The sequence below is a fragment of the Corvus hawaiiensis genome, chromosome 12, assembly GCF_020740725.1.
Source record: "Corvus hawaiiensis isolate bCorHaw1 chromosome 12, bCorHaw1.pri.cur, whole genome shotgun sequence".
NCBI classification, from domain to species: Eukaryota; Metazoa; Chordata; class Aves; order Passeriformes; family Corvidae; genus Corvus; species Corvus hawaiiensis.
The window spans coordinates 1,158,375-1,185,409 of NC_063224.1; the positions used below are offsets into that span (position 1 = coordinate 1,158,375).

General features: G+C 64.4%; 4 protein-coding genes across 6 annotated transcripts; 1 reads left to right on the top strand and 3 right to left on the bottom strand.

The window, feature by feature from the left end:
• Nucleotides 1-212: 212 nt before the first annotated feature.
• On the bottom strand, nt 213-8,830 carry CDH1 (cadherin 1). The gene is made up of 16 exons (XM_048316707.1): nt 8,688-8,830; nt 8,482-8,596; nt 5,103-5,332; nt 4,871-5,002; nt 4,623-4,778; nt 4,403-4,547; nt 4,116-4,288; nt 3,602-3,730; nt 3,313-3,498; nt 2,989-3,233; nt 2,741-2,883; nt 2,416-2,643; nt 1,703-1,924; nt 1,486-1,616; nt 1,248-1,391; nt 213-1,158 (listed from the first exon to the last, which is right to left on the bottom strand). The coding sequence occupies exons 1-16, from the start codon at nt 8,742-8,744 to the stop codon at nt 946-948; spliced, it is 2,649 nt and encodes an 882-aa protein (XP_048172664.1). The 5' UTR covers nt 8,745-8,830; the 3' UTR covers nt 213-945.
• Nucleotides 8,831-9,873: 1,043 nt separating this feature from the next.
• LOC125331886 (B-cadherin-like) lies at nt 9,874-15,831 on the bottom strand. Of its 2 annotated transcripts, XM_048316283.1 has the most exons (15): nt 15,655-15,831; nt 13,681-13,877; nt 13,497-13,607; nt 13,219-13,374; nt 12,998-13,142; nt 12,717-12,892; nt 12,511-12,639; nt 12,245-12,430; nt 11,911-12,155; nt 11,684-11,826; nt 11,144-11,368; nt 10,821-11,039; nt 10,594-10,724; nt 10,374-10,517; nt 9,874-10,301 (listed from the first exon to the last, which is right to left on the bottom strand). In XM_048316283.1, exons 1-15 carry the CDS (start codon nt 15,794-15,796, stop codon nt 10,089-10,091), a joined length of 2,562 nt encoding a protein of 853 aa, XP_048172240.1. In that variant the 5' UTR covers nt 15,797-15,831; the 3' UTR covers nt 9,874-10,088. The 2 variants fall into 2 exon arrangements, with proteins under 2 accessions (XP_048172240.1, XP_048172241.1); XM_048316284.1 differs by lacking the exons at nt 13,497-13,607; nt 13,681-13,877; nt 15,655-15,831 and having other exon boundaries at nt 12,717-12,875; nt 13,219-13,310.
• Nucleotides 15,832-16,801: 970 nt separating this feature from the next.
• Nucleotides 16,802-19,976, top strand: LOC125331889 (5-hydroxyisourate hydrolase-like). 2 transcript variants are annotated; one of them, XM_048316287.1, is made up of 9 exons: nt 16,802-17,046; nt 17,154-17,273; nt 17,365-17,520; nt 17,589-17,733; nt 17,809-17,984; nt 18,053-18,142; nt 19,220-19,362; nt 19,548-19,683; nt 19,818-19,976. In XM_048316287.1, exons 1-9 carry the CDS (start codon nt 17,008-17,010, stop codon nt 19,905-19,907), a joined length of 1,095 nt encoding a protein of 364 aa, XP_048172244.1. In that variant the 5' UTR covers nt 16,802-17,007; the 3' UTR covers nt 19,908-19,976. The 2 variants fall into 2 exon arrangements, with proteins under 2 accessions (XP_048172244.1, XP_048172245.1); XM_048316288.1 differs by lacking the exons at nt 16,802-17,046; nt 17,154-17,273; nt 17,365-17,520; ... (1 more) ...; nt 17,809-17,984; nt 18,053-18,142 and adding an exon at nt 18,151-18,628.
• On the bottom strand, nt 19,957-26,845 carry GAS8 (growth arrest specific 8). The gene is made up of 11 exons (XM_048316285.1): nt 26,745-26,845; nt 26,212-26,298; nt 25,033-25,230; nt 24,660-24,866; nt 24,300-24,354; nt 23,664-23,869; nt 23,293-23,460; nt 22,912-22,998; nt 21,733-21,942; nt 20,595-20,660; nt 19,957-20,351 (listed from the first exon to the last, which is right to left on the bottom strand). Exons 1-11 carry the CDS (start codon nt 26,745-26,747, stop codon nt 20,202-20,204), a joined length of 1,437 nt encoding a protein of 478 aa, XP_048172242.1. The 5' UTR covers nt 26,748-26,845; the 3' UTR covers nt 19,957-20,201.
• Nucleotides 26,846-27,035: the final 190 nt, after the last annotated feature.

Below are 27,035 nucleotides of genomic sequence, written 5' to 3' on the forward strand. Positions count from 1 at the left end.
CCAGGTTGGACGGGGCTTGGAGCAGCCTGGGATGGTGGAAGGTGTCCTTGTCCATGCAGAGGAGGGGATTTGGATGATGCTTAAGGTCTCTTCCAGCTCAAACCCTTCCATGACGCTGATTGCCCACTTGCCCTGTGGAGGGGGCCTTGGCCACACCTGCGCAGCAGGTAAAGCCTTCGAGCACCGGCAGAGCCTCACGTGCAGGAAAGGGATTTGGTTTTCTTAAAACAATTTATTATTTCAATTTTATATAAAAACCATGCAATCAACACTTGGCCACTGCTGGTTTCCCAGCTTGCGTCAGACCCTTTTCCCATGATAAAAAATACAAACGGTGACGACAGCTAAAGACAGAGGGCAGGATTTCGGGAAAGCCCTTTGATTCCAGAAAGTGCCTTTCAATGAGTGCACGCTAATTACACCTGGCATGACACGGGCAAAAATCAAACCATAATCTGGGATACAGAAAAATAGAAATCTGCCTGTACATACTGTAGTAAATACAATTCCCTGTGACGGTGCATCTTTGGTCTGTTTTGATCAAGTACCTCATCCTACTTCTCCATCACCAGGTTCACGATCTGAGCCTGGTGGGAGAGCAGCTACGTGGGGCTGGGAGCACGAGGTATTTTGGAGAGTGCCAGAGAAACCCTTTTTCCCCCATGGAAAAGGGAAGAAGGAGCTGATCCTGCCCTCCAGAGGTGGGAGCACCTCACTTCCAGGATGGGGAATGGACCAAGCTGTTCCATGCCCTGGAGCCAAGGGGGCCAGGAAACAGCCAGACTACCCCAAAACACCCCATCCCCAGTGAGCCTGAGCTATTCTCAGTGAGGGAGATGTGGGCACCAGGTCCAGGGGGTGTTGGAGGGGGTTCGGCCACCCCAGGTAGAGACCGGCATGAGTCTGGAGGGGTGAAATGAGGTGGCAGCAGCGGGCCGGGGGTCCCTAATCGTCCTCCTCGCCGCCGCCGTAGAGCTCGGCCAGCTTGCGGAAGCGGCCGCCCCAGTCGTTGAGGTAGTCGTAGTCCTGGTCGCCGTCGGAGGCGGAGGAGTTGAGGGAGCTGAGCGAGGTGGCCTCCGAGCCGCTGCCCTCGTAGTCAAACACCAGCAGCGAGTCGTAGGGGGGGGCCGTGGGGTCCGTGTCGGCCGCCTTCAGGTTCTGGGGGAACAGAGGGGTCAGTGCCTGCGGCCCCTGTGCTGGTGTGGCAGGGAGCTGTCACCCCCTGGCCCCCCTGGGCCAGGACTCACCTCATCGATGAAGTTTCCGATCTCGTCGGGGTTGGCAGGGCGGGGCCGGTACTGAGGGGCCGCCATCAGCGGGGGGGCCACGTCATTGCGGATCACCTCGGGCCGGGCATCCAGCCCCCGGTGCAGCTGGCTCAGGTCATAGTCCTGGGGGGACAGGAGGAGACAAGGCTCGAGGGACAGCCATGGGCACTGCCACCACCACTTGGTGGGCAGGGTCCAGCAGGCACAGCCATCTCACCTGGTCCTCCTCGCCACCGCCCTCCTCGTCATAGTGGTAGACATTGTCCCTCATGTCATCCTCGGGTGGGAGCAGCGGCTCCTTCACCACCTTCCTCCTCCTTGCGAAGAGCAGCAGCAGCAGCAGGAGGACTGCAGGCACAGGGACAGGGCGTCAGGGCAGCAGGGAGAGGGTGACCCGCACTCCATCCCTCCCGTCCTTGTCCCCAGGTACTCACTGAGCAGTGCCAGGATGCCCCCCAGGATGCCCAGGATGGCGGGCACCCCCATGCCACCAGAGATGAACGCTCGCCGCTCGCAGTTCTTGGCTGGCCCCTCGCAGCTGCAGACCTGGGCTCGCACCGGCGTGATCTGCTCCTTGCCCTGCCCGTCCAGCAGCTTCAGGAAGATGCTGTACTCGCCCGGCTCCAGCTCCTTCTTCATGCTCAGCTTCACCAGGTCTTGGTGAACCACAGAATCATTTGGGTTGGAAAAGGTCTCCAAGATTATTGAGTCCAGCCATCCCCCAGCACTGCCAAGGCCACCACTGACCCATGTCCCCAAGTGCCACATTAACATAGCTCTTAAATCCCTCCAGGGATGGGGACTCCACCACTGCCCTGGGCAGCCTGTTCCAATGCCTGACCACACTTTCCATTAATGAATTTTCCCCAATATCCAACTGAATCTCTCCTGGCACAACTTGAGGTTGTTTCCCCTTGTCCTGCCCCTTAGGAGCAGATCCTGGCTGCACCCTCCTGCCAGGGAGCTGTGGAGAGTGAGAAGGTCCCTCCTGAGCCTCCCCAGCTCCCTCAGCCACTCCTGGTGCTCCAGCCCCTTTTCCAGCTCTGGCTTGGGAACACCCTTGGCACTGGCACAGGACTTTGCCCCGTGGCAGGTCCCCAGCCTAGTGCCCACTGCAGGGCCCAGCAGCAGAGCAGGTGGCACCCACCTGGTGGAGTCACCCTGGCAGTCCAGTTGCTGCCGGAGCCGTGCATCAGCTCTGCCCTGAAGGGGAAGGTGTTGGGGGGCAGGTCCTTGTCGACGATGTTCAGCGTCTGCTCCTCGGGCTGCTGGTTGCAGATGTCGAAGCTGCGGGGCTCTGGCACAGGCCCGTTGTCGTTCACATCCTGGAGCAGGAGGAGCAGTGTCCCCGTGCCGGTGGCATCGTGTGGCGATCCTGTGGGACTGAGAGTCAGCGAGGCACCCAGGGAGGGGCCTGGACCCCACAGGGGGACATGGAAGTGGGCAGGGGGGCAGCAGCTGGACACCCTCACCATTGTCCACGGCCAGGACGATGGCCTTGTAGGTGCTGTTGATGACATGCGCTGCCTCCCGGTCCAGTGGCTGGGCTGCCGTGACGATGCCGTTCTCAGGGTCAATGGCCAACCACCCCGCGGGATCACTGCCCATGCGATACCTGGGGGCAGCCAGGGGTCAACAGGGGGAGAGAAAGGGGCACATGGTGCAGCACAGCCCCTCAGACACCCTAGCAAAGGCCCTGCCACCATCACCCTCCACTCACGTGATTTTCTGGCTCTGGTCCTTGTCGGGGTCCTGGGCTGTGTAGGAGGTGACCTGGTATCCCACCGGTACATCCTCCATCACCTCCACCTGCTTGACTGGGGGTATGAAGATGGGGGCTTCATTCACATCCTTGACCAGCACCAGGACAGTGGCCGTGGCAGGATTCAGGGCCACAGTGAAGGGGACCTCGTTCTCCACCGACACCACAAGCTTGTACCGGTTCTGGGTCTCATAATCCAGGCCCTGAGGATGGGAGAGAAACCGGGTAGTGCCAGAAGGGAGTCAGCTGGTGCTGAGGCAGCCATGTGGCAGCAGGACCCACCTTGGCAGTTTTCAGGAGCCCATCGTTGGTTTTGGGGTCAGTGGTGATCTCGAAGTCACCCTGCGGGTCCCCGCTCTGGATGCGGTAGACGGCATGCCAGGCCGGAGAGCCTGGCAGGTCCTGGTCCGTCACATGCAGCCGGGCCACCAGCACTCCCACCTCGTTCTCGTTCACTGACTCCTCATACTGTAAAATGGGACAGGGACGGTCACCTGTGTGGCCCCAGGCACCCCAGCTGGGGGCTCGTGCTATGATGCCCGGGAGGGCAGCGGCTGGGGCTGGCTGGTACCATGGCAGGGTTGAAGACGGGAGGGTTGTCATTGACATCAGTGACTTTGATGATGGCGGTGGCGGTGTTGGTCAGGCCAGTGCCCTCCTGGTCCGCAGCCTGGATGATCAGCGTGTAGTTGGGAGTGGTCTGCAGGGCAAAATCACCCCAGTTAGGGCTGGGGTGGGGACTGGGGTGTTCCCCTCCTCCAGGCATTGCCTGCCTGCTCATCCACCCTTCTTTAGCCTTGCTCTTCCCTGCTGGCACAGAGGTAGCTGATGTCCCGGCTGCCCACCCGAGGGGCTGGCCCTGCACCCACTCCAGGGCTCAGCAAGGCTGGGGGTCCCTGGAGTGTCCCCAGCACAGCTCCTGGTGGGCTCGAGGCTGCAGACACCCCTACAGGCAGGGACAGTGACTCAGGGATGGCACGTCCCAAAACCAGATGGACACCAGGGCTCCAGCATCCCTTTTACCCCATGGCACATCCCACTGTGGAGTTGCCACAGGTTCCCCTGGGCCATGGCAAGGTGCCCACCTCCCGGTCCAGTCCTGTGCCAATGATACTGATGATGCCCTTCTCGGCGTTGATGGTGAACATCTGCTGTGGACCCTTAGGCTCCTCGCTGAGGATGGAGTAGCCGATGATGCCGTTGTTCACGTTGATCCCATCATCTGCATCCGTGGCGTTCACGGTCATCACGGACGTGCCTGGACACGAGGACAAGCCAGGGAGATTTTATCATGGGACAGAATCCACTGGACACCCTGGCACTGCTCCCGCTCAGGGCTCTGTGTGGTCCTGGCTCAGAGTCCCCCACGTACCTGGCTTTGCATTCTCCTCAATGTAGCCAACAAAGACTTGCTGGGTGAAGACGGGCCGGTTGTCGTTCTGGTCAGTGACGGTGATGATGATCTCCATGGGATCCTCCACGGGCTGCCCGTTGGCTGACACGGCGTGGGAGTAGAGCTGCAAGGACACAGTCAGTGTGTGTGCAGCCCCCCAGGACCACCCCCGTCCCACCACAGACCCCCCCTCACTCACCAAATATTTATCCTTCTGCTCCCGGTCCAGGGGTTTCGTCACCTCCAGCCACCCTGTCTCCCGCTCGATGATGAAGACACCCACGGGGATGGTGTCTGCTCCCTGCCCCGTGATGCTGTAGAAAACCTTCATCTCCTTGTCCTTGTTGGATTTGATCTGGCAGCGAGGCAGGAAGAAAGGGGGTGGAGACATGTCCCAGCAGTCTGGGGACACCCCGGACCCTGCCTGGTCCCTGTGGGGACACGTACCTGCACCAGCTTCTTGGGGAAGGGCCCCCGCTCATTCTCGGGGCAGTTGATGGGGGGGATGACCCAGTCCCTCTTCTGCCGCCGGAGGCCATGTCCATGCTCCGGGAAAATCAGCATGTCGGGTACTGTGTCCTGTTGGGACAGTGGCTCTGCTCAGTGCCAGCCCCTTGCTGAGCTCTCTGCACCAGGGACAGGGGCTGCTGTGACCCCAGGGAGTGGGTCTGTCCTTTACCTGCTGCATCCGCTCGTGGTGTCGGTGCTGGTGCCACCGCCGGCGCAGGATCACCTTGGCCGAATGCTTCTTGCCCACAGCGTCCCAGGTGTGCACAGCGAAGGTGATCTCCCCCCGCTGGAGCTGCAGGGGCCGGGTGGCAGAGACGACACCATCCCTGCTCACCTTGAAGCGCGTGTCGTCGGAGAGGAAGGCGGCATGGTGCGACTCACCACAGTCCACAAAGCTCACTGGGGATAAGGGACTGAGTGGCAGGAGGTTCTGGGGACATGGGCACACGCAGCACAGCCACATCCCAGCAGCATGGGGTGTGGGGTCACAGCAGTGGTGGGGATGCTCCACACACAGTGACACATGCCCTGCCAGGATTCCACCGGGGCACGACACACGGTGCATCCCTGCCCTGGCTTTGGTCCAGGATGGGACATGGCAGGACCTGGTGTGCCACGGGATCCCTGCCGGACAGTGACAATGGAGCAAGTGGCACTTGGCACAGCACATCCCTGTCCCCAGCACCATGTATGGTATGGCACCGGGCACAGCACATCCCCACATGGGTGTATCCCTGTGGCACAGTGTGTCCCCAAGTGTGGCGTGTCACCACCACTGTGCTTCTCCAGCTGCTTTTCCAATAAAAGCAAGGGCAGCAGTCACTCACCTACACTGGCACCCAGTGTCCTGGCAGCCAGAACCCCCGGGACCCCCAACCCCAGGGAGAGCGGCCAGGCGGGGTCCCGGTGTCACTAGCTGGGGTCTCGGCTGGGCGCGGCAGAGCCACGAGGCAGCGGTCAGCCGGCATCACATGAGCGGGGCCGCGCGGCCACAGCTCCCGAACAAACGCCCTTTGTCTGCGACAGAGCTGTTGGAGCCAGCGGCACCGAGGCTCCGGAGCCAGCACTGCCACCATCGCCCCGGCGTGACCCGCGCCTCGGCAAGGGGCCGTGCGGGGCCGTGCGGGGCCGGGCACGGCCGCACGGAACGGGGCCCGCGGGGTTCCGTCAGCCCGCGAGCAGCCCAGGAATCCGGGCTGGCTGTGGGTGGAGGGCGAGCGATCGCTGCCCCCCTGCCCACCACGGTGCCCCCGACTCGGCCCAGGAGGAGCCACCGGCGCGATGCCAGCCCCGCTCAGCCCCACGGCGGGACCCCCGGCCAGGGCTGGGGAGCCGGTGGGGCCGGCTGGGCAGGAACGTGCCGGGGCAGGCGGGAAGCAGAGGCGGCCGCGGGCGCGGAGCTCGGCCCTGGCCCGGGGCCCCGTGGGAGCAGCGAGGGGCAGCACGAAGCCCCCAGCCCCACACTGAGTGCAATGAGTGCTCGCTGCTCAGCCCGCACGGGGTTCAATGAGGGTGCTCAGAGCCCGCTCCCCCTTTCCTGCTCTCCCCCCCTTCCAACTCCCCCCCTTCCCACCTGGCCATGCACAACCTGTTTTTCCAGCTTGGCTGAAGGAGGGCTGTCCCCAGCCTTCCTCTCCCCGGGGCTGGGAGCTGTGGGGGGTGGAGGGGGGGCCCTCTCTTGGGAATGATGGGGGTGGGAGAAAAGGAGAGCTCAGGGAGTCCCACAGGGGGTGCCCCCCACTTCCAGTCCCCCCCACCACCACCTATAGGGCACTGGGACAACCAGACTCTGGTACGACCAGGCTGCCAAAGAGGGTGTGGGGCTGAGACCCCACACAGGGGAACAGGGCAGCCCCCAAATCCACCTCATGTCGTGTGAGGTCTCAATGGGGCTGGGCACAGGCAGAGCAGGGTGTCACCATCCCTGCAGTGCCACCACCCCATGTGTTGCACACGGGCAGCAGCGTCAGGGCGGGGGGCTCACCCCAGGGTGAAGGTGCTGCAGGGTGACACATCCCACTGACGTCACCCGAGTTTCGCTGTGACTTCAGACTCTCAAGGTTTCTCCACCCGGAGCTGACGGGGACTGTCCCAGCCCCCACCACGTCCCCACTACCCCAGAGCCCCCCGACCCACAGAGCAGAGCCCTGGTGACGCCGCAGCCCCCACGCAGGTGTTGCTGTTCACCACCCTGGCGCCGCGCAGGGCCTGTCTGGGCCTGCTGGAGGGAAAACACCGCGCTCAACTCACCAAGCTAATTACAGGCCGGCTCGTCAGCCTGGCCGTGAGCTTTGGGGTGCTCTGTGGCCCAGCATGGCCTGGCACCCACCAGACTCAGCCACCCCATGGCTGGCATTGCTGTGGCACAGCTCTGAATCACTGGGTGCCACACAGGCCTCAAGGGCAGATGGCCCCTTCCTTCCTCCCACGCCCTGACTGTGCCCGGAACCCAAAACTGAACGTGCTGGTGCCAGGACAGAGGATTTTCCGCAGGTCCCGGTGCTGCAGGGAAGTCACAGGCCTGGCTGTCACCCTGGTATCAGGCCCAGCCCTCATGGACATTGGCTTCTGCACGTTAACGATCAACCAGAAGGCAAACAAACACAATTCCTGGGGTATGACGTAGGGTCCAATTCCTGGCTCTCCCAGGTGAAGCCGTTACGGAGCTGAGGATGTTTGGGAGCCCCTGCTGCAGCACTGGGTGCTCAGTACCCCTCAGCTCTGTCCCCACTCAGCCACCCTGGCACACACACCACAGTGCCAGCACCACTCTCAGCCATGAACTGGTGCAGATGGTAATGGCCACTGTGCAGCCCCAGAGCCCTCAGAGTGCTTTTTGGGGACCGCAGAGTGGCAGCAGGTGCCCAGCACACAGATCCCCAGTGCCCCCTTGTCACACCAGAACAGGGCTTTGGTGCCAGCATAGCGGGACACTATGTCCCCAAAAGCCTAGGAGCCCATCGTGGTGCCTTGTCCCCATTCCAAGAGCTGCCCTGGGGGCCTACACTGAGGGTCCAAAGGAGGGCTCACCCTGGTGAACCCTGGGTGCCAGGTGAGGCTTGGGGCAGGGCAGGCGCCTGCGCACCCCACACCCCAACCTGCCGGCCCCAACAGGTCTGCGGCGCCTGAGTCAGCGCCGCCCGCGCTGGCGCACCCCGGGGAGCGGCTCCCGCTGCCCCCGCGCCACGATGCCCTCCCACCAGGAGGGCCAGGACCACTGGTGCCCTCGCTGGGACCACCAGGGCCCTCAGCGTGGCCCCACCGCTGCATGTGGACACACCACCACGGCTCTGTCCCCTGTGCCACCTGCCACCACAGTAAGCCTGTCCCCAACGCCATGGCACTGTCCCCACCGCGATGGCACCACCCCAATGGCACCATCCCCACTGCCACAGCCCTGTCCCCACGGCCACGCTGGCATCACTCGGGCACGGAGGCACGGCTTCATGTCCCCCTTTGCCCACCCTTGTCCCACAACCCCCCTGTACCCACAGTCCCGTCCCCGCAGCCACCCTATTCTCCACACCCGCTTGTCTCCGTGTCCTTACCTCGTCCCAGTGCCCGTCCTGCCGCCACGCTGTCCCGCGGCACCGTCAGAGCGAAGGTCTCGGCGGTGAAGCCGGGCTGGCACGACGCTGCCCGCTGGCACAGCCGCTGCCCGCTCTGCCCGGAGAGAGACGTTAGCACCGGGCAGGGTCCCGAGCAGGGTCCCGCTGCCCCGGGCAGGGTCCTGCCGTCCCATTTCGTGGCTCACCTGGAGCAGGAACAAGAGGAGGCAGAGCGGAACCGAGCAGCCCGCCCGCCGCCCCATGGCCGGTGCCGGTGCCGGTGCCGGTTGGTACCGGAGGGATCGGGAACTGCCGCCGTAGAGTCGCAGGTGCGTCCGGTCCCCTCCCGATCCCGCCCCGCAGGTGTCGACCCCGCCGGGAACCGCCCCGTCCCGCCCCGACAGGAGGCGGTCCCGCCCCGCCCGCACCCGGGACCCCGGTACTCCCGGTACCCCCTACGCCCGGTATCTCGGTACCCCCCCACGGTACTGCTGGGGTACTTCTCCCGCGGTCCCTGCTACCGTGGTACCCCCGTTACCGTTTCAGCCCCCGGTACCCCCAGCCCACCACCAGCCCCCAGTACCCCCAACATCCCTGGTGCTTTGCCCGTCCCGCGTACCCCCGGCTCCCCGTGCCCCTGATATTCCCAGCTGCAGCCACAGAGTCCCCGGGCTTTCCTTGCCTCTCCCATCCAGGGCTGTGGGAGCAGTGGGTGTTGGTGGGTGACAGGAGCCAGGAGTACCCCAGGGTCTCCCCATGCCACAGCCCCACAGGTCCCGGCTCTGCAGTGGGGGCAAACATCGTACCCAGGGACCCCCCGGGCAGGAAGGGCCCCTCAGGATGCTGCAGGCCCTGGCTTCCCCCATACCCCTCTGTCCCAAAGCACTGCATAGCTGGGGGTGACCCCATGGAAAGGGACCCCCAGGGATCCCCAGTGCCACCAGCTGCCCCCATCCCACACCTGTCAGGAGCTGATCCTGGAGCCAGTGGGAGACCCCCAGAGCTCGGGGTCTTGCCAGGGCCAGAGGCTGCTGTGCCCACCCATGCTAGCACCCATGGTCATCTCAGGGGGTTGGGGTGGCAGCCTGGGGGCTGCAGGGCTCCGGCTGCCCAGGCCAGGAGGGATTTAGCACCAGGAATGCCCAATGCCACCAGTGTCACCCCATGGAGGAGAGATTGGAGGTCAGTGCCCTGCCCATGCCCATCAGCACCCCTTTTGGACAAAGACACCCTGGGGGAGGCACGGGCACTACCCCTGCATGGGTGACACTGCAGCTGTGCTATAGGTTCCACACTGGGGTGGACAAGGGGGGACAGGGCTGGGGAGGGGTCACTGCAGGGCTGCGCGCAGCACTGACCTCCAGGGCACAAAGTGACACACAGCCTGGAGCGTCTAAAAAAACCAAATCCTTTATTAAAACTGACCCAGCTCCCATCCCCTCATCCGCAGCATCACACGCCGTCATTCCATACCTTAAAAAATAGATAATAACCACAAAATCGCAGCCGAGGAGGTGAGGGGGCTGCGCTGGGGTGGGGGGGCATGGCGGGGGGAACCCCCAAGGCACAAAAGCAGCAATAAGGCGGGGGCAGCGGGCCGGGGGTCCCTAATCGTCCTCCTCGCCGCCGCCATAGAGCTCGGCCAGCTTGCGGAAGCGGCCGCCCCAGTCGTTGAGGTAGTCGTAGTCCTGGTCGCCGTCGGAGGCGGAGGAATTGAGGGAGCTGAGCGAGGTGGCCTCCGAGCCGCTGCCCTCGTAGTCAAACACCAGCAGCGAGTCGTAGGGGGGGGCCGTGGGGTCCGTGTCGGCCGCCTTCAGGTTCTGGGGGAACAGAGGGGTCAGTGCCTGCGGCCCCTGTGCTGTCACCCCCTAGGCTCTTCAGGTCAAGCTCACCTCCTCGATGAAGGTGCCGATGTCATCAGGGTTGGCGGGGCGGGGCCGGTACTGGGGGGCTGGCAGGAGGGTAGGGGCCACATCATTGCGGATCACCTCGGGCCGGGCATCCAGCCCCCGGTGCAGCTGCCGCAGGTCATAATTCTGGGGACACACACATGGAGAGGGGCAGAGTCAGGTTGTCCACGCTGTCCACCAACCCCCTCACCCCCACACCCACCTGGTCCTCCTCGCCGCCACCCTCCTCCCCGTAGTAGAAGATGTTGTCCCTTGTGTCATCCTCGGGCAGCAGCAGCGGCTCCTTTGTCACCTTCCTCCTCCTCACGAAGAGCAGCAGCAGCAGCAGGATGACTGCGGGGAAGAGTGCCATCAGCGGGGACGTGTCCCCCACTGTGCCCAGGGCAGGGGTGTCCCCAGAGCCCCAGGACCCCCAGGATCCCCACTCACGCAGCAGGGCCAGCAGCGCGCCCAGGGTGGCGAGAACAAAGGGCAGGGCAGTGACAGGCTGGGGTCTCTGGGGACAGCCCTGTGCCAGCCCCTCGCAGGCGCACACCCGTGCGGTGACAATGGTCACTTGGGCTCTGCCTGGCTGGTCCAGCAGCCGCAGGTACACGCTGTAGGTGTCTGGCTCCAGTGGTGCCACCAGCTGCAGTGTCACTGTGTCACCTGTGGGAGATGGGGGGCTCATGGAGGAAGCACCAGGAATGCAGCCACGGCACAGCTGCCTCTGCCAAGAACCCCCCACATTATCTTCAGCCCCACTGCAATACCTGTGTCCCCCACCTCCACAGCCCAGCTGTCCCCTGAGCCGTGCATGAGCTCAGCACGGAAGGGGCCGGTGTTGGGGGGCAGGTCCCGGTCGGTGACGGTGAGGAGCTGGGGCTGGGGGCTGCGCTGGCAGACAGTGATGTCCCGTGGCTCAGCCTCAGGGCCATTGTCGTTCACGTCGAGCAGGGTGAGGAGCAGCGTGCCCGTGCCCGTGGCTGGCGGTGAGCCTGGTGGGGACAATTTTGGAGGGAGGACCCCAAACCCAGGACTCTCATGGGGACATAGGTGACTGAGCACGCATGGGGACAGGGGGTGCCTCAAAACCAAGATGTTCCCAGGGACAGAGACTCTCTGGGCAACAGTGGGTACAGTGAGGAGTGATGCTGGAGGGGGAGGTCCCAAACCCAGGACCCTCACGGGGCAGGGGTGGGGCTGGGCAGTCCCTGCACTGCTCCATGCTGGAGCTGGGATGTGTTTCCTGGTGATGGCAGCACGTGCCCCTCACGCGGGAGGGGAAACAAGGGCTCTTTCATGTCCCTCACCATCGTCCACAGCCAGCAGCACGGCCATGTAGGTGCTGTTCTTGACGAACGGGGACTCGCGGTCCAGGTGGTCCCGCGCGGTCACCAGGCCATTCTCAGGGTGCACAGCCAGCCAGCCTGCCGGGTCGTGCCCCACCAGGTACCTGGGGGGCACAGGGGAGCTGGTGCTGCGGCAAGGGGCAGCAGAGACCCCCCCAAACCTCCACGCCAACCCTGTCCCTGCTCACTTGATCCTCTGGCCCTGCGCCTTGTCAGGGTCCTGGGCCATGCAGGCGGTGAGGGTCTGCCCCGGGGGTACATCCTCTGACACCGTGGCCAGCTGCACCAGCGGCATGAACACCGGGGCCTCATTGACATCCTCCACAGTGACTGTCACCGTAGCAGTGGCCATCGGCAGCTTCACGACAAAGGGGACCTCATTGGCCACTGCCACGTGGAGCACGAACTGCTGCTTGGCCTCGTAGTCCAGACCCTGGGAGAGGGGGAGACATGGGCAGTGAGAGGGGGACAGGCAGGACCCCACTGTGGGTAGCGATGGGGCGACACGGGGGTGACACAGACCTTGGCGGTGCGGAGGATGCCCTCATTGGTGGCAGGGTCGGTGGTGATGGCAAAGGCACCCCCGTCATTGCCGCGCAGGATGGAGTAGACAGCTCGCCACGCCGGCGTGCCGGGCTCATCCAGGTCGGTGACAGCCAGCCGGGCCACCTCCCGCCCAGCCACGTTCTCTGGCACGGCCGCCTCGTACTGCGGGTCAGGGGCACCATCAGCACGACAGCCCAGCGGGCACCAGGGAGGGTCACACCCAGCAGGGGGGCCCACGTTACCGTTTTGGGGTCAAACTCGGGGGCATTGTCATTGACATCAGCGATCTCAATGATGGCCAGCGCTGTGGTGGTCAGCCCCTCACCGTCCAGGTCAGCTGCCTGCACAGTCAGTGTGTACTCTCGCACACGCTGTGGTGGACAGACAGACACCTTGTCAGCCCCTGCTTGGGGCTGGGACCCCTGCCCCACGGTGCTGCGGAGCCCACCTCCCGGTCAAGGCCACTGGCAATCATGCTGAGGGTGCCAGTGGCCCGGTTGACGGTGAACATTTGGGGATGGGGCTCCCGTGGCTCCTGGCTGAGGATGGAGTAGGCAATGACACCATTGTAGGTCTCCACCGCATCATCCGCATCCGTGGCTGTCACCTGCATGATGGAGGTGCCTGGGGATGTGGATGTCTGGGTAAGTGGGCTGCTGGGGGGGACGGTGCCGGGGCTGTGCCCAAGGAACATGGCAGCTGGGATGCAGAGCTTCCCAGGGGTCCTACCTGGCAGGGCTCCCTCTGGCACAGAGCCCCTGAACACCTCCTGCGTGAACTGGGGCTTGTTGTCATTCTGGTCTGTCACTGTCACAATGATCTCCATCGGCTCCTCCACTGGCTTCCCATTCTCAGACACAGCGTGGGAGAAGAGCTGCGGGGTGGGGTGTGAGTGGGGGGCCTGGCAGAGCACCCCAACACCTCCCCAGTGTCCCTTGGCAAGGACCTACGTGGTATTTGTCGATGTGCTCACGGTCCAGCGGCTGCGTCACCTTCATCCAGCCTGACTCCTTCTCAATGGTGAAGATGCCCTCGGGGGGGGCATCCGCTCCCTGCCCTGTAATGCTGTAGAAGATCTTGGTGTCTCTGTCCCGGTTGGATTTGATCTGGGAGGACACACAGACCAAGGAAACGGGTCAGTATCCCCCACCCCATCATACCCTGCCCCGATGCAGTGGGGATGCACCGCCAGCACCCACCTCCATGCCCAGACCCCCCACCCTCATACCTGAACCAGCTTTTTGGGGAAGGGGCCCCTCTCATTTTCAGGGACCTTGATGGGGGGGATCACCCAGTCCCTCTTCTGCCTCCTGAGAGCAGCGCGAGCCCTGGGCAGCTCCTGTGGGATGGGGGTGAGTGAGGGCACAGCCGGCCGGGGGAGCGAGGGGGGGGGATATGCGGGGCAGTGTTACCTGGGGGGAGTGCCTGCTCTCTGCGGGAATTGGGGCAGGGTCTGGCTGGCCAGCGGCATCCCGGGAGGAACCAGCACCTCGGGGGGGTATGGTGAGCGCCCTGCTCACCCCCGGTAGCCGCACGGGGCCCCCATCATCCCGCACCCCGACATCGGGCTCCTCCGTCCTGTACGGCCCCGCGCAGCCTCCGGAGCTCCCTGCGAGGGTGAGGGGTCAGGGGGATGGGGGGGACCTCTTCCCCGACACCCTCGAGCCGCAACCACCAGCTCCAGGACCCCGCAATCCCCCAGAGCCCCGAGGCGGAGTGGGGCAGGGGACGGTAGAAGAGGGGTAGCGAACACCAGGAGCGGGGCAGGGAACACCGGGCGCCGTACAGGAGCGCAGTGGAAGTTTCGGTGGAAGTTTCGGCTTTGTTTCATACATGATGGGAAATTCCTGGGCGGGCAGAGCCCGGCCCCAGCCCCCTCCCGGTGTGTCACCCCCCTCGGGGCTCCCAACCCCTCGTGGCCAGAACACTGGTCACTGAATCTCCCTCCCCCGCCTCCCACGCTGCATCCCTCGTGCTGGACACAGCCCTGGCTCCGCGCCCCCCCGGGGGAAGGATTAGGGGATTAGCGGAGCTGAGCCAGCTCCGGGCGGCCGAGCGGGCCAGGGCGGGACGCGGAGCGGGGCTGGGGGGGCTGCGGAAGGCGTGGAATGGGGCAGGGAGAGCTGTGCCCCGCGGCTGCTCCACGCCTGAGGGAGCGAGCCCAGGGGTGACGGTGGGGCCATGCGGGGAGCAGCAACCGTGCCCCGAGGGCAGTACCGGGGCCCCTCCCAGTCGCGATGGCCGCGATAAGGGACATTAATGGGGCTGGAGGAGCATCAGTCACCCTGGCAAGCGGGGCACGAGGAGCCCGGGGAAGCCCCCAACCCATGTCATGGTGGACCCCCAGCCCCGCTCCCCAGCTGTGGCACGGGTTGCTGTTCCCACCGGAGGAGCGGGCGGCACAGGGGGTACCCCACCACGTCCTCGGGGGTCACTGCTGGGTGCCAAGGCGGAGCCACACGGTCGGTGCCGGGGCCATGTGCTGCCCACGGAGGGGGGTCGCAGTGGCATGGCCAGACCCCAGCCTGTGCCCACAGCAGGGGCCTGGCAGCGCCCAGCTCCAGTCATGGCGGGCTCAACTGATGGAAACGGGATGTGAAAAGGGATGTGGTGTCCAAAGCAGGCGGAGGTCGAGGCCCCTCCCTGGCACTTACCGCCAAGGAGAGCTTTTAGTGCTCCCGCGGCCATTAGACGAGCGCTGGCTCCGGCCGCCTTGCCGGGCAGCCCCAATCTCCCGAGAGCCGCTGAGCGAAGAGGGCAACGGGCCCGGGCCAAGCGCCGGCACCGGGCCAAGAGCTGGCAGCAGCAAGACCCTGCCCAGCCTCGGGCCAGACGGACCCCGCACCCCACGGCCGGAGAAGGGTGGCCCTGGGGCACCCAGCCCCATTGCCAGCCCGGCGCCGGCCACCCACCCTGCGGAGACCCAGCCCTGCTCGCAGCGGGCGCCGCATGGCTGGGCCAAAGGCACTGGCATCAGCCGCCACCAGCCGGCCCCACGGGGCACCGCCAGCCCCATGGCCATGCCCCACAGCCCGGGGGGGGGGGAGGGGCACAGCCCTACAACAAGACCCACAGCCCGGGGCGGAGGCACAGCCCGACACCCCAGGAGCCCAACCAGCCCCGCGGCGCATCCCCACACTCGGGTACCCCCGCCAGCCCCACAGCCGGGGCACTGCCAGGTCTTCCCGAAAAGCAACGGCCCCACCACCGGGGGCAAAGCGATCCCGATCCCGGCAGTGAGGGGGGCCCTGCCGCCCCCTCCAGTGCCCGAAGCCCCGATCCCGGCCCCGATCCCGGCCCCGATCCCGGCCCCGATCGCGGCCCCAGCCCGTCCCCGAGATGTTCCTGGGGTCCCGGTGCCGCCGCGCCCCGACGGTGCGAGTTACCTAGTGCGGGGAGCGGCCCGCGGCGCAGCCCCGGGAGGACGCACGGCGGGGCCGCGGAGGGGGCGGCTGCCGGCAGGAGCGGGGAGAGGAGGAGGAGGATGAAGATGGAGAGCGGGCAGAGCCCGGAGCGCGGCCCCCGCATGGCCCGTCCGTTGCTGCTGCCGCCGCTCCGGTCGCCGCCCGCCGCGTCCCGCCCCGTCCCGCCCCGCGCCGCTACGCCCCAGGTGAGGCGGCGGCCGCGCAGGTACCGCCCCGCCCCGGAGAGCGGCCCCAGCACGCCCCAGGCACCCCCCGGCAATGCCCTGGACCCCTCCATTACCTCCGGGACCCTCCTACCGGGGGTTTACCCCCTATAACGGCCCCGGCAATCCCCGTTGCACCGCGGTACCCCTCTGGAAACCTCCGGCAACCCCCGATACAACATGGCACCCCCCGATACCACCCGGGCACCCCGGGTATTCCCCTGGAAACCCACCGGCAATCCCCAGTGCCCCATGTTACCTCCCAGGCACCCACCCGTCAAGATCCACGCACAGCCCGGTACCCCTCGGGCACCGCCCAGTACTGGAACCTTCAACACCCGCCGGGCACACCCGGCACCCCTCTGAAATCCTCCCGTCAATCCGCAATTCCTCCCGGGAACCCTGGGGCACCTCCTGGTAACCTCTTGGAACCCCGTGGCAACCGTCGGCAATCCGCGATACCCCCCGTTGACCCCCGGTCACCCCCAGTTGCCCGTCGGGCACCTCCCCGGTATGCAGCCATCGGTATCGCCTTGGAACCCCCTGGCACTCCCCGGTATGGCCCGGTACTGCTCGGGCACCCCCGCTCTCTCAGTGCCACCGCCCGGTGCCCGAGCCCCCCCGCCGCTGCCCCCCGGCCCCTCAGCGTAGCCCGGTGGACACGCCTAGGCATCCCGGGATCTCCGGGCACCTCCGGAGTCCTCCCACGCATCCCTCCCGGTGTCCCCATGAACCCTGGCCCCTCCCACCATCGCCCCGCAGGAACAGCCCCCTTCCCCATTCCTCCGTGCCACCCCCGGCTGCCTCCTCCCCCTCTGCCGCCTATGGGTGCCCTGGAACTCTCGGGGGGCCTGTGTGTGCCCCCCAGCCCCACTGGAGTGGGGGTTCCCACGGCCACCGAGGGGCAGTGCCCCGGGGGGTTCCTGGGCTCTGTCGTCCCCCCCAGCCTGGAGCAGCATCCCGTGTGCTGGGTCCCCACATACGGCCCCTCCCGGCCCCCCCGGGGCTGGCAGCGCTGGAAAGCCGGTACTGCTTTCCAGGCCAAGGTCACTGACGCAACAGGGAAGGTTTCCAGCCGCCATCTGGGGGAGCAGCCAGTGCAGCCGAAGCCATGGCACCCTGCACCTTCACCGTCCTCCTTCTCCTGCTGGTGGGACCATCGCAGTGGGGCCGGGGGTGTTGCATGGCCACCCCCCAGAGGTTCTGGGCAGAGCCGTGTCCCTCCATGGCCCTGCAGCCCCGCCCTCCATCCCCCAGGACATGCTGATTTTCCTGGAGCATGGACATGGCCTCCGGCGGCAGAAGAGGGACTGGGTCATCCCCCCCATCAACTGCCCCGAGAATGAGCGGGGGCCCTTCCCCAAGAAGCTGGTGCAGGTACGTGTCCCCACAGGGACCAGGCAGGGTCCGGGGTGTCCCCAGACTGCTGGGACATGTCTCCACCCCTTTCTTCCTGCCTTGCTGCCAGATCAAATCCACCAAGGACAAGGAGATGAAGGTTTTCTACAGCATCACGGGGCAGGGAGCAGACACCATCCCCGTGGGTGTCTTCATCATCGGGCGGGAGACAGGGTGGCTGGAGGTGACGAAACCCCTGGACCGGGAGCAGAAGGATAAATATGTGGTGAGTGAGGAGGGGTCTGTGGTGGGACGGTGCTGGGGGCTGCACACACACTGACTGTGCCCTTGCAGCTCTACTCCCACGCCGTGTCAGCCAACGGGCAGCCCGTGGAGGATCCCATGGAGATCATCATCACCGTCACTGACCAGAATGACAACCGGCCTGTCTTCACCCAGACAGTTTACCACGGTTCTGTGCTGGAGGGAGCTGAGCCAGGTGGGACCACTGCCACCACCTGCCAGGCAACACGAGAGTGTGTGTGACAGGACACTCAGTAGCCACCTGCTCCAGGCACATCGGTGTTGCGGGTGCTGGCCACCGACGCGGACGACGCTGTGAGCTCCAACAATGGCGTTGTGAGCTACTCCATCCTGAGCCAGGTGCCGGAGCAGCCCCAGCCTGGGATGTTCACCATCGACAGCAGCTCTGGGCTAGTCTCCGTGGCCATGCTGGGGCTGGTGGCAGAGGTGAGCCCTAGACTCAGCCCCCACCGAGCTCATCCCCCACTTGTGGGTGACGCAGCCTCTTGCCACAGGCGGTCCCTGAATACACACTGGAGATCCAGGCTGCTGACCTGGGGGGAGTCGGGCTGCAAGCCACCACCACCGCCCGCATCATGGTGCAGGTAAGACACTGAGCCCCCCGGTGCCCTGGCAGTGCAGAAGGGCAGGGCGAGGCTGTGGTGAAGCCAGTGCTGGCTCCTGACAGCCCCACATGCCCGGCTGCCGCAGCACAGACACGCTCCAGGTGCTTTCCATGGTGGGAGGCGAGACTGGGATGGCAGCTGTGCTGTGGCTCCTCCTGGCCCGGTGCCCCACCTTCCCACTGGGCTCTGGGCCACCAGCCTCAGGGCCATGGCACTGCCGGAGTCTGGGTGCCGGCGGGGCTCCTGGGCACAGCTCCCAGCGGGAAGCCGCCCGTGCCGGCTCGGCCCAGCCGGGGAGGAGCACCCGGTTCTGCGGGAGCCCTGTGCCAGAATAGCGGCATCCAGCCGCGCCAGCTCCACAGGGAGAGGCCCTGGCGCCAGGAAGGGAGGCCGGGGCCGGGGATGGCGTTTTGTGCAGTGTCACCGGCCACAGGTCCCTGGCCGAGCGGGACAAAGGCCAGCCAGGTAAGCTCACCAGGGTGCCTCTGCGGCACCCCCGTGTCAGCCAGTGCGGGTGTCAGGCTGGCAGTGGGAGCTGCTCCTGCTCCAGGGAGGCTGCCTGGTCCTGCTGGCTGCTGGGACGCAGTCCCAAGTCATGCTCCCACCCCAGCGTGGGAGCTCCAGGAGAAGAAGGGGCCTGGCTGCCCCCAGCAGTGCTGACCTTGACACCTGACATCTCTGGAGAGCTAGGCAGGGTCAATGTCCGCCTGCACGTGACACCGTGGGCAGGCATGGGGCTGCTGGGATGGGGCTGCTCCCTCATCGGGTCCAGGCTGGCTGCTGCCGCCGTGCTGAGGCCCACCAGGACAGGCAGGCGAGCAGGGAGCGCGGTGCTGCGGTAAGCACAGAGCCCTGCATCCTGGTGGGAACCAGCTGGCACCCACGCACGGTGGCTGTGATGCCTGGGGCTGAGCACCGTAGCACGGGAACGACGTGGGTTCCCACATCCCAGCTCTGGGAAGAGCGAGGTGCGGGGGCTTGGCTGCAGCACAGTCAAGGTGGAGGCAGATGGTGCTGCTAGGACAGGTCCCAGCCCTGCTTCCCTCTCTGCCACAGGCTGACGGCATGTCTGAGGTGGGAAACGGCACCCTGACCACCCATGTGCTGAACACGGCCATGGGGCTGCCAGCAGCCGGCCTTGTCATCCGCCTGGCCCAGCTGCAGGAGCCAGGGCCTCAGTGGACGGAGCTGGCACAGAGGTAGGACAGCTGGTGGCACTGGAATGGGGCAGGGACGCTGCTGCCAGCACTCTGTGAGCTTGGCAAAAGGCTCCTGGCACAACTGGCTGCCCAGCCTGGGGTTTGCTGGTGGCAGGGCTGTTGCTTGGGGGTATGGCCAGGGCAGGTTCTGGGGGTAGGGCAGGGCTGGCTTGGTCTGGTTTCAGGCACACGGACGCGGACGGGCGCTGCCAGCCCCTCCTGGCACCAGGACAGGCCAAGGCCGGCACCTACAAGCTGCACTTTGAGACAGCTGAGTACTGGCAGGGGCTGGGGCACACCAGCTTCTACCCCTTCGTGGAGGTATGGAGTGTTGGGGAGATGGGGACAGCTGACACAGCAAGTCTGGGGGCTGGGGCCAGGCTCAAGGGGCTGCACTCCCCAGGGCCCCACTATGGGAAGGGGATTCCCATCGCTGTCTCCTCGCTCTCCCTCAGGTCGTCTTCATCATCACTGACCCAGCACAGAAGCTCCATGTCCCACTGCTGATCAGCCCCTACTCCTACACAACGTACAGGGGCAGTTAGAGGGGCACAGCCTTCCCCTGGGGACACAGGAATGATGCCACCGACACTATTAAAAGCTCCAAACAGCAACGCTTGTCTTAAAAAATTGCCTTCCGCTTGTGCGAGGACAGAGGGAGCCCCAGGGGCGGCCTGGTGGGGTGGGTGGGATGCCTGGAGCCCTCCAGCTGTGCTGTGGTCCCCCTTGGGAGGAGAGGTTCCTAAAGATGCTCACTGGGGCCTGTGTAATGGCATGGAGCAGGAACAGGGCACAGCCCCACTTCCAGTGTGCCAGTGGGACCCTCAGTGCTGCCGGCATCAGGTGGGCACCGCAACGAGTCCAGCAGGGCCCTGCCCCAGCTCCTGCCCTGGGACGGGGAAGGACAGTGGCTGGAAACCCAGGTTGTCCAAGGGGATACCAAGGGCTGTCAGCTTTGCCTCGAAGGTCTGCAGCATGTCGTTGTGTGCCTGTGAGGGAAGGATCCCTGTCAGCCCCTCTGTCAGCAGAGGAGGGCTCCCTGCACCCCCAGTCCCATTTCCAACCCCCAAGCCACGGCCATGGAATCACAGAATCATTTGGGTTGGAAACACCTCTAAGATCATCGAGTCCAACTGTTCCCCCAGCAGTGCCAAGGCCAGCATTAACCCACATCCCCAAGTGCCACATCCACACAGCTCTTAAACCCCTCCGGGATTTCTCCCCGCCTTTACCTTGCAGACTCGGGCCAGCTGGAGCTGCAGGTCCTGGATGGTGGCATTCTTGGAATTGAGCACATCCTGCAAGGGGAGATTGGGATGAGGCCGCGCTGCCCAGCCCTGGGGACACGATGGCCTGCCGCGGGCGGGTGTGGCGTGGCAGAGCACACGGAGGAGCTGCAGCGCGAGCAGAGCAGCCGGCAGCACGGCCTGGCAGGTGGCCACCACCCTGCCCCCTCCGAGTGGCACTGCCAGGGACAGCCAGCCCCGGGCAGGGACAGGGAGCTCCCGGATGAACACCACAGCCATCCCAGTCTGCCCCGCTGCCGGGGAGTGCCGGCAGCACCTGCTCCAGCAGCACCGCCCTGCCGCCGCGGCACCGCGGGAATTACAGGGAGCCAGGCTCCCCGAGGCAGCTGAGAGGAGGAATTCAGGGACCCCAGCAGCTGCAGGAGAGCCCGACGCCAGTGACACCATCTCAGGAATGTGTTTTCCTTCCACCTGCTGGGAGGTGACACATCCGCTGCCTGTCCCATAGGCCTGGTATGCATCCCAGAGCATCCCAGAGCTTCCCTGACACCCCCTGCAGCAGGGATCTGTGTGGGGACAAGCAGGAGGGCACCGGGCGGTGGAGCCCTCGTTCCCTGTGTCTGTGCCCAACCCGCAGCAAGCACTGCTCCCTGGCTCCAGCTGCGGAAGGCTGCAGGAATGTGGGTCTCCAGGCTCTCTGCAGAGGTATTTTTAGCACGGCAGACACTGCAGAGCCCCAGGATCCTGTCTGCACTGTCCCCATGGCCAGGCGAAGCTCACCAGGTGCGACCCCACCTGCACAGAGCCCCTGGGTGCCACTAGACCCACTGGCAGCCGGCTGTGTGGCAGCACAGGGTGCTGGCAGTGCCATGGAGCCTGCGGCCATGCTCCTCAAAACAGGCCCCACCTGAGGGACAGATCAGTGCCAAACTCCGACACCCACACGCTCCACTCTCGAGGCAGAGCCGAGTGCCCCGCGGCACCGCACGTGGCCCTGGGAGTGCCAGGAACGAGTGACGTGCCACCTACAGCCATGCAGGATGGGGACCGGTGCATTCAGGGGCAGCAGGCACCCCACAGTGGGCTCTGCCCCCCAAATCCAGCCCTCGCCAGGCCCCAGTACCTCCAGCTTGTGCGAGACCAAGGAGAGAGCGCTGGGGCTGAGGTTGGAGGCTGCGAAGACCTCGCTGAGCTCCACCTCCTTCTGCTCCAGGAGGCTGAGGAGTCCATGCAACTTCCGCTCCAGAAGCAGGTTCTTGAACCCCGTTTTTTGCTGCACCTCGTTAATGGCTCTGGTGAACTTCTGATAGAGCTCGTCTCGCTCCGCCTGGACCTGCTCCGGGAGACAGCGCAGTGTCACACCACCCTCAGGACCCCAGGGGACACGGGGGCCTGCACGAGGCTGACTGGGGTCTGCGTAATGGTGTGGAGTACAAACAGAGCAGAAAACTGGTCCAGCAGCTCAGCCCGGCCATTCCCCACGGCACCTGCAGCCCACAGGGAAGGCAGGTGCTGCGGCACAGCTTCCCTCCCTCCCTTCTTCCCTCCCTCTCTCCCTTCCCTCCATGGCGCAGCACCTGCGCTTCTCCCTCCTCCTCCTCCTCCCCTCCAGGCATGGAATGCCCCAACGGGCTCTCAGCAGCACTGATTCAGACCCCAGCGAGGGCCCCCTGGCACATGGGGGTCACTCCTCTCATCCCCACAGCTGGCAGCAGTCCCTGGCTCACAGCTAGTTAATAAGTGTCCTAATTAGGACACAGTCTCTCCTCCAAAGCCTATTTCTGAACGCTCCGAATCTGGCGCTGTCTTAATGATGGATTGTTAATGAGGCCTCGGATCAATGTTCATATTCCTGGGGATTTCTACGAATTGCAAATAAGCTCTCTCCTGCCTCAACAGATTTATCTGGGTTAGTGGGGGGGAGAACTCGCTCTGCAGGGCTCTTCCCAAGCCACCCCAGAACAAGGAGAGGGAGCGACCCTGTAACACTGGCAGAAGGAGGGGCCCGTGGCAATCCCCCCTCAGCTCTGCCCCACGCAGCCCCGGCAGCCCAGGGGCCCCCGCTGGAGCGTGCATGATTGCTTAGCAAAGGACAAGGCCAGACCTGTCTGCTGACCGTGGGAGAGGCTGGAGCTGGGAGCTGCTTTGCTGGGAGCAGCAGTTATCACCCGACTCTGGATTAGCTTTGGAAAGCCCTGGGCTAAGCACGGGCTCTGCTAAGTCCCACGCCCTGTCCTCTGCAGAGGGTTTGGAGAAGGTTTGGAGAGGGAATGGGATGCCCAGCCCTGCCTGCAGGTCTCACCTTACTGAACCGCTGCTCCAGCACCTCATGTTCCCACTGAAGGTCCTTCAGTTCCTTCTGGGTGATTTTCAGATGGGCTTTGGAGTTCTGTGAATGGGAAGGGAAAGTTAGAGTGCGGTATTGTCTGGGAAATACTGGGGATATGTTCTGGGAAGGGAGGAGAGTGAGCAGCAGAGAGAAAACCAGGCAGCACCCACACCAACCCCCCTGCAGTAGGGTGGTCTCCTTTCCAGTCTCTGTGGATCCCCATCTGAGGTCCCACAAACACACAGTAAGCAGAACAGGACTTGCTTTGCCCAGCAATCACAGCACACCAAGTGGCAGAGGTCAGTGTTTTCCCTCCAGGAACGAGCCCATGAAAGGACAGGGCTGGCCACTCACCATCAGGGCCTCCTTGTCCCTGTAATAGTGAACCAACTTCTTTTGCAGCTCAGCCACCAGCTCCTGGGTCTCCTGCAGCGGCCTTGTCAGCTCCTTGTTCTGGAGCAGCACTTCTGCCTTCTCCTTTTCCAAGACAGTCTCCTTCTTCTTCAGGTCTTCCACCTGCTCCTGTTCTTGAGAACACAAGTGCTGGCTCCTGGGAGCTGCCCAACCCCTCCGAGTCCCCCACACCCTCAGGACACCCTCCCCACTCATGTGCCAGTGTACAGGACACCAGCAGCACCCACACCGACACCTGGGAACTGCCAGATCCAGCAGACACCCTGGCAGGAGCAGTCCCTGGGTGGAGGGGTGACAGGGACAGGCAGTACCTTCAGGAGGTTGATGAGTGTCAGGTTTTTGGCGGTGATATCGTTGTAGTAGTTCTTGATGGCACCAAAAGCCCCCTCATGGTTCCCCATCAGCTCACTGATCTGGGTGTTCTTCCTCTCCTCCAGCTCATGGAGCTCCGTCTTCCTCCGCAGGTCCATCTCATCCTGCAGCGCCTGCATCTTTCTGGTGTACTTGGCCTCCATCTCTGGGGGGAAAATGGTCAGAGCTGGGGGAAAACTGGCTGAAACAGGGGAGGAAAAGCAACCAGAATGGGCAGAGGAGAAAAACCACCCAGAACTGATGGAAAACTGACCAAAACTGTGTGGTGTGTGTGGATCAGCTGGAATTGGGAGGGAAAAACTGGGGAGCCAGAACTGGAGGGCAAACTAGACAGATCCAGGGAGGAAAACCAGCTGAAATTTGTGGGGAAAACTGGCCAGAACCTCGGGAGGGGACATCAGCCAGAACTGAGGTGGGAAACTGACCAGAACTGGGAAGGGAAAAATGCCCAGAACTGGGAAGGCAAAAATGCCCAGAACACGGGGGAACCTGCTGCCATCTGCTCGAGGTGCTGCTCGGGAGCCAGGAGCAGCTCTCCCTGTCATGCTCCCATGGGATCTGCCTCATGCCCTGACCTTTGGTCTGCATCTCGAAGTTGCTGCGTAGCCGGGCCATCTCCTCCTCATGTTTCTGTGCGGAAGAAACTCCGTGTTGGAGGAAACAACCAAATCCCAAGCCAGCCCATCCCCAGGGATTCCCTACTGCTCTTTGGGAAAGGATTCTGATCCCATGTTGATGCAAAGAGTGGCTTGGAGGTTCTCCAGCTGCTCTCACAGCTCCCCACTGTGGGAGAGGGGTCACCCAGGAATCCCCATTCCTGTACCAGAAATCCCATCCCACCCCACAGAGAGAGTGAGGGAGGCAAGATCCCAGTCCCGCTCCCACCCTGGGGATGGGGCACTTCACAGGTGGCTCCAGGCCAGACAGGGACGTACCAGGCAAAGGTTTGTAATGGCTGCCTCATTGGCCAACTCCTGCTCCTTCAGCTTTATGTTCAAGGAGCGCTTCTCTTTCCACAACTCCTGCTCTTGGTCCCAGTGATCCTTCTGGGCCCGCCTCAGGGACAGCACACCCTCTGCCTTCAGCTCCGTCAGGTTCTCCTGCTGCTCGTGCAACAGGTGCTTCACCTTCTGCTTGTACACCTAAGGACAGGCCAGAGACCAGGTGAGGGGCTCAGCAGGAGACACCCAGAACTGGGATGCTGGTGAGACATTCCTGGATCACATCCTGCCCAGCTCTTCATCCTCCTCTTCCCTTCCTCTCCTTCTCAGAGCTGCCCAAGGCTCACCTGGAGCCCTCCAGCCCCACCTTGATCTCCACTTGGTGCCGCTCCTCCGCCTCCTCCATCTCCCGGTCCCGGTTCTGCAGCTCTGCTTTCTTCTCCTCCAGCTCCCGGCGGGTGATTTCCCAGTAGCTCTGAATCCTGTTACACTCCAGCTGGAAAGAGTTCCGCTCCTGCCGCTCCCGGTCCAGCTCCTCCCGGAGATGCACCGTGTGCTCCAGCAGCTGCGAAGCCAAGAGGAAGAGACAAGTAACGGAGGAGGGAGGCCTTGGACAGGTGCCTTTGGACACTCCATGTGCCAGACCCGGCAGGACATGGTGGTTGTCACTGATGTGGAGCTGAGGAGGTCCCTGACTGAACCCAGCAGCTTCTGGAAAAGGAGTCACAAAGCCTCATCTGACTGCCCGCAGGATGGGGTTCTGGCTCGCAGTGTCCAGTAACACCACTCTCAGGTGCTTAAGATACTTCTGGTTCATTGAATTTTTTGGGTTGGAAAAGCCTCTAAGAGCAAGTTTAACTGTTCCTCCAGCACTGCCAGTGCTACCCCTAACCCACGTCCCCATGACTCTCAAATCCCTCCAGGGATGGGGACTACATCACTGCCCTGGGCAGCCTGGGCCAGGGCTGGACAACCCTTTCCAGGAAAAAATTTTCCCAATATCCAACTTGAACCTTCCCTGGCACAACTTGAGGGCATTTCCTCTCCTCCTGTCCCTGTTCCCTGGGAGCAGAGCCTGAGCCCCCCCGGCTGCCCCCTCCTGTCAGGGAGTTGTGCAGAGCCACAAGGTCCCCCCTGAGCCTCCTTTGCTCCAGGCTGAGCCCCCTTCCCAGCTCCTTCAGCCACTCCTTGTGCTCTGGACCCTTCTGCAGCTTCATTCCTTTCTCTGGACATGCTCCAGCCCCTCAGTGCCTTTCCTGTCATGAGGGGCCCTAGGATTCCAGATGTGGCCTCAGCAGTGCCCAGAACACAGGGCTGGAGAGCAGAGGGTGAGATGAGGAGGCTGCTCCTTCCAGGAACAGCAAGAACCCCCCTCCCCGGCCCCAGACAGGCGTCAGTGACACAAACCCCGGCTGCTCGTCCCTGTCACCCTCTGCACCTGTTGTCCCCAGAGCTGGGGCCAGGCGCCTCGCAAGGGTCCCCGGAGCTGTTCTTTCATGAGCAGCAGTTCTTTCCTCCCCAGGGGGTGGCCTGCGGGACCTCTCACCTGCTCCCTGCTCATGTTCTCCGGGGCCGAGGCATCCACCACCGCAGGGCCTTTGCCCCCTTTCCCTTTCGCTTTCTTTTTGGGTGCCTGCGGACAGAAAGCCAAACACAAGAGGTGAACGGGTGAGGCGGAGACTGCTGCTCAGGGCCCCCGTGCCGGCCCCGGAGCATCCCGGCTCTCACGGCAGGGACGGGGCAACAGCAGCGACACGGAGCCGGGGGCCCCGGGAGAAGCCTGGAAGCGGCTCATGCGCTGCCACTGACTCAGCTCCGTGGTGAACCCCTGGGCACAAAACACCTGTACCCAAAACAACGCCTCAGACGCATCACCGCAGTGCTGGGAACGGCGCCGAGGGGCTCTGTACCCTCCCCGGGAGCAGACCGGGACAGGACGGGGCTCGCAGACATCGGGGCGCGGGGCTCCACCGCCCTCCCCTGCCCGCACACCCCGGCTGCAGGGGACCCTTCAGCAGCCGCCCCGGTTCTCCCCCGGCCCCGGTTCTCCTCCCGATCCCGGCCCGGGGCCGCTCTCACCATGGCGGCGGCCGGCGGCACCACCGTCTCCGGGCAACGGCCGGGCAGATCCCGCGAGAGGATGGTGAAATCTCGCGAGAGGGGCGCTGCGGGAAAACACGCCCCTAGCAACGCCACGCTCCGCCCTGGCAACGGAGGAGGGGCCAGCGAGACCGGCGGGGGACGGGGAGGGGACCGGGAGGGGACGGGGCGGGGACCGGGAGGGGACACCGGCAAGAGGCGGGGGGACATCGCGGGGACCGGGCGGGGAGGAAGCGGTGGGGGGCGGTTGGAGGGAACGGGGTGACCGGG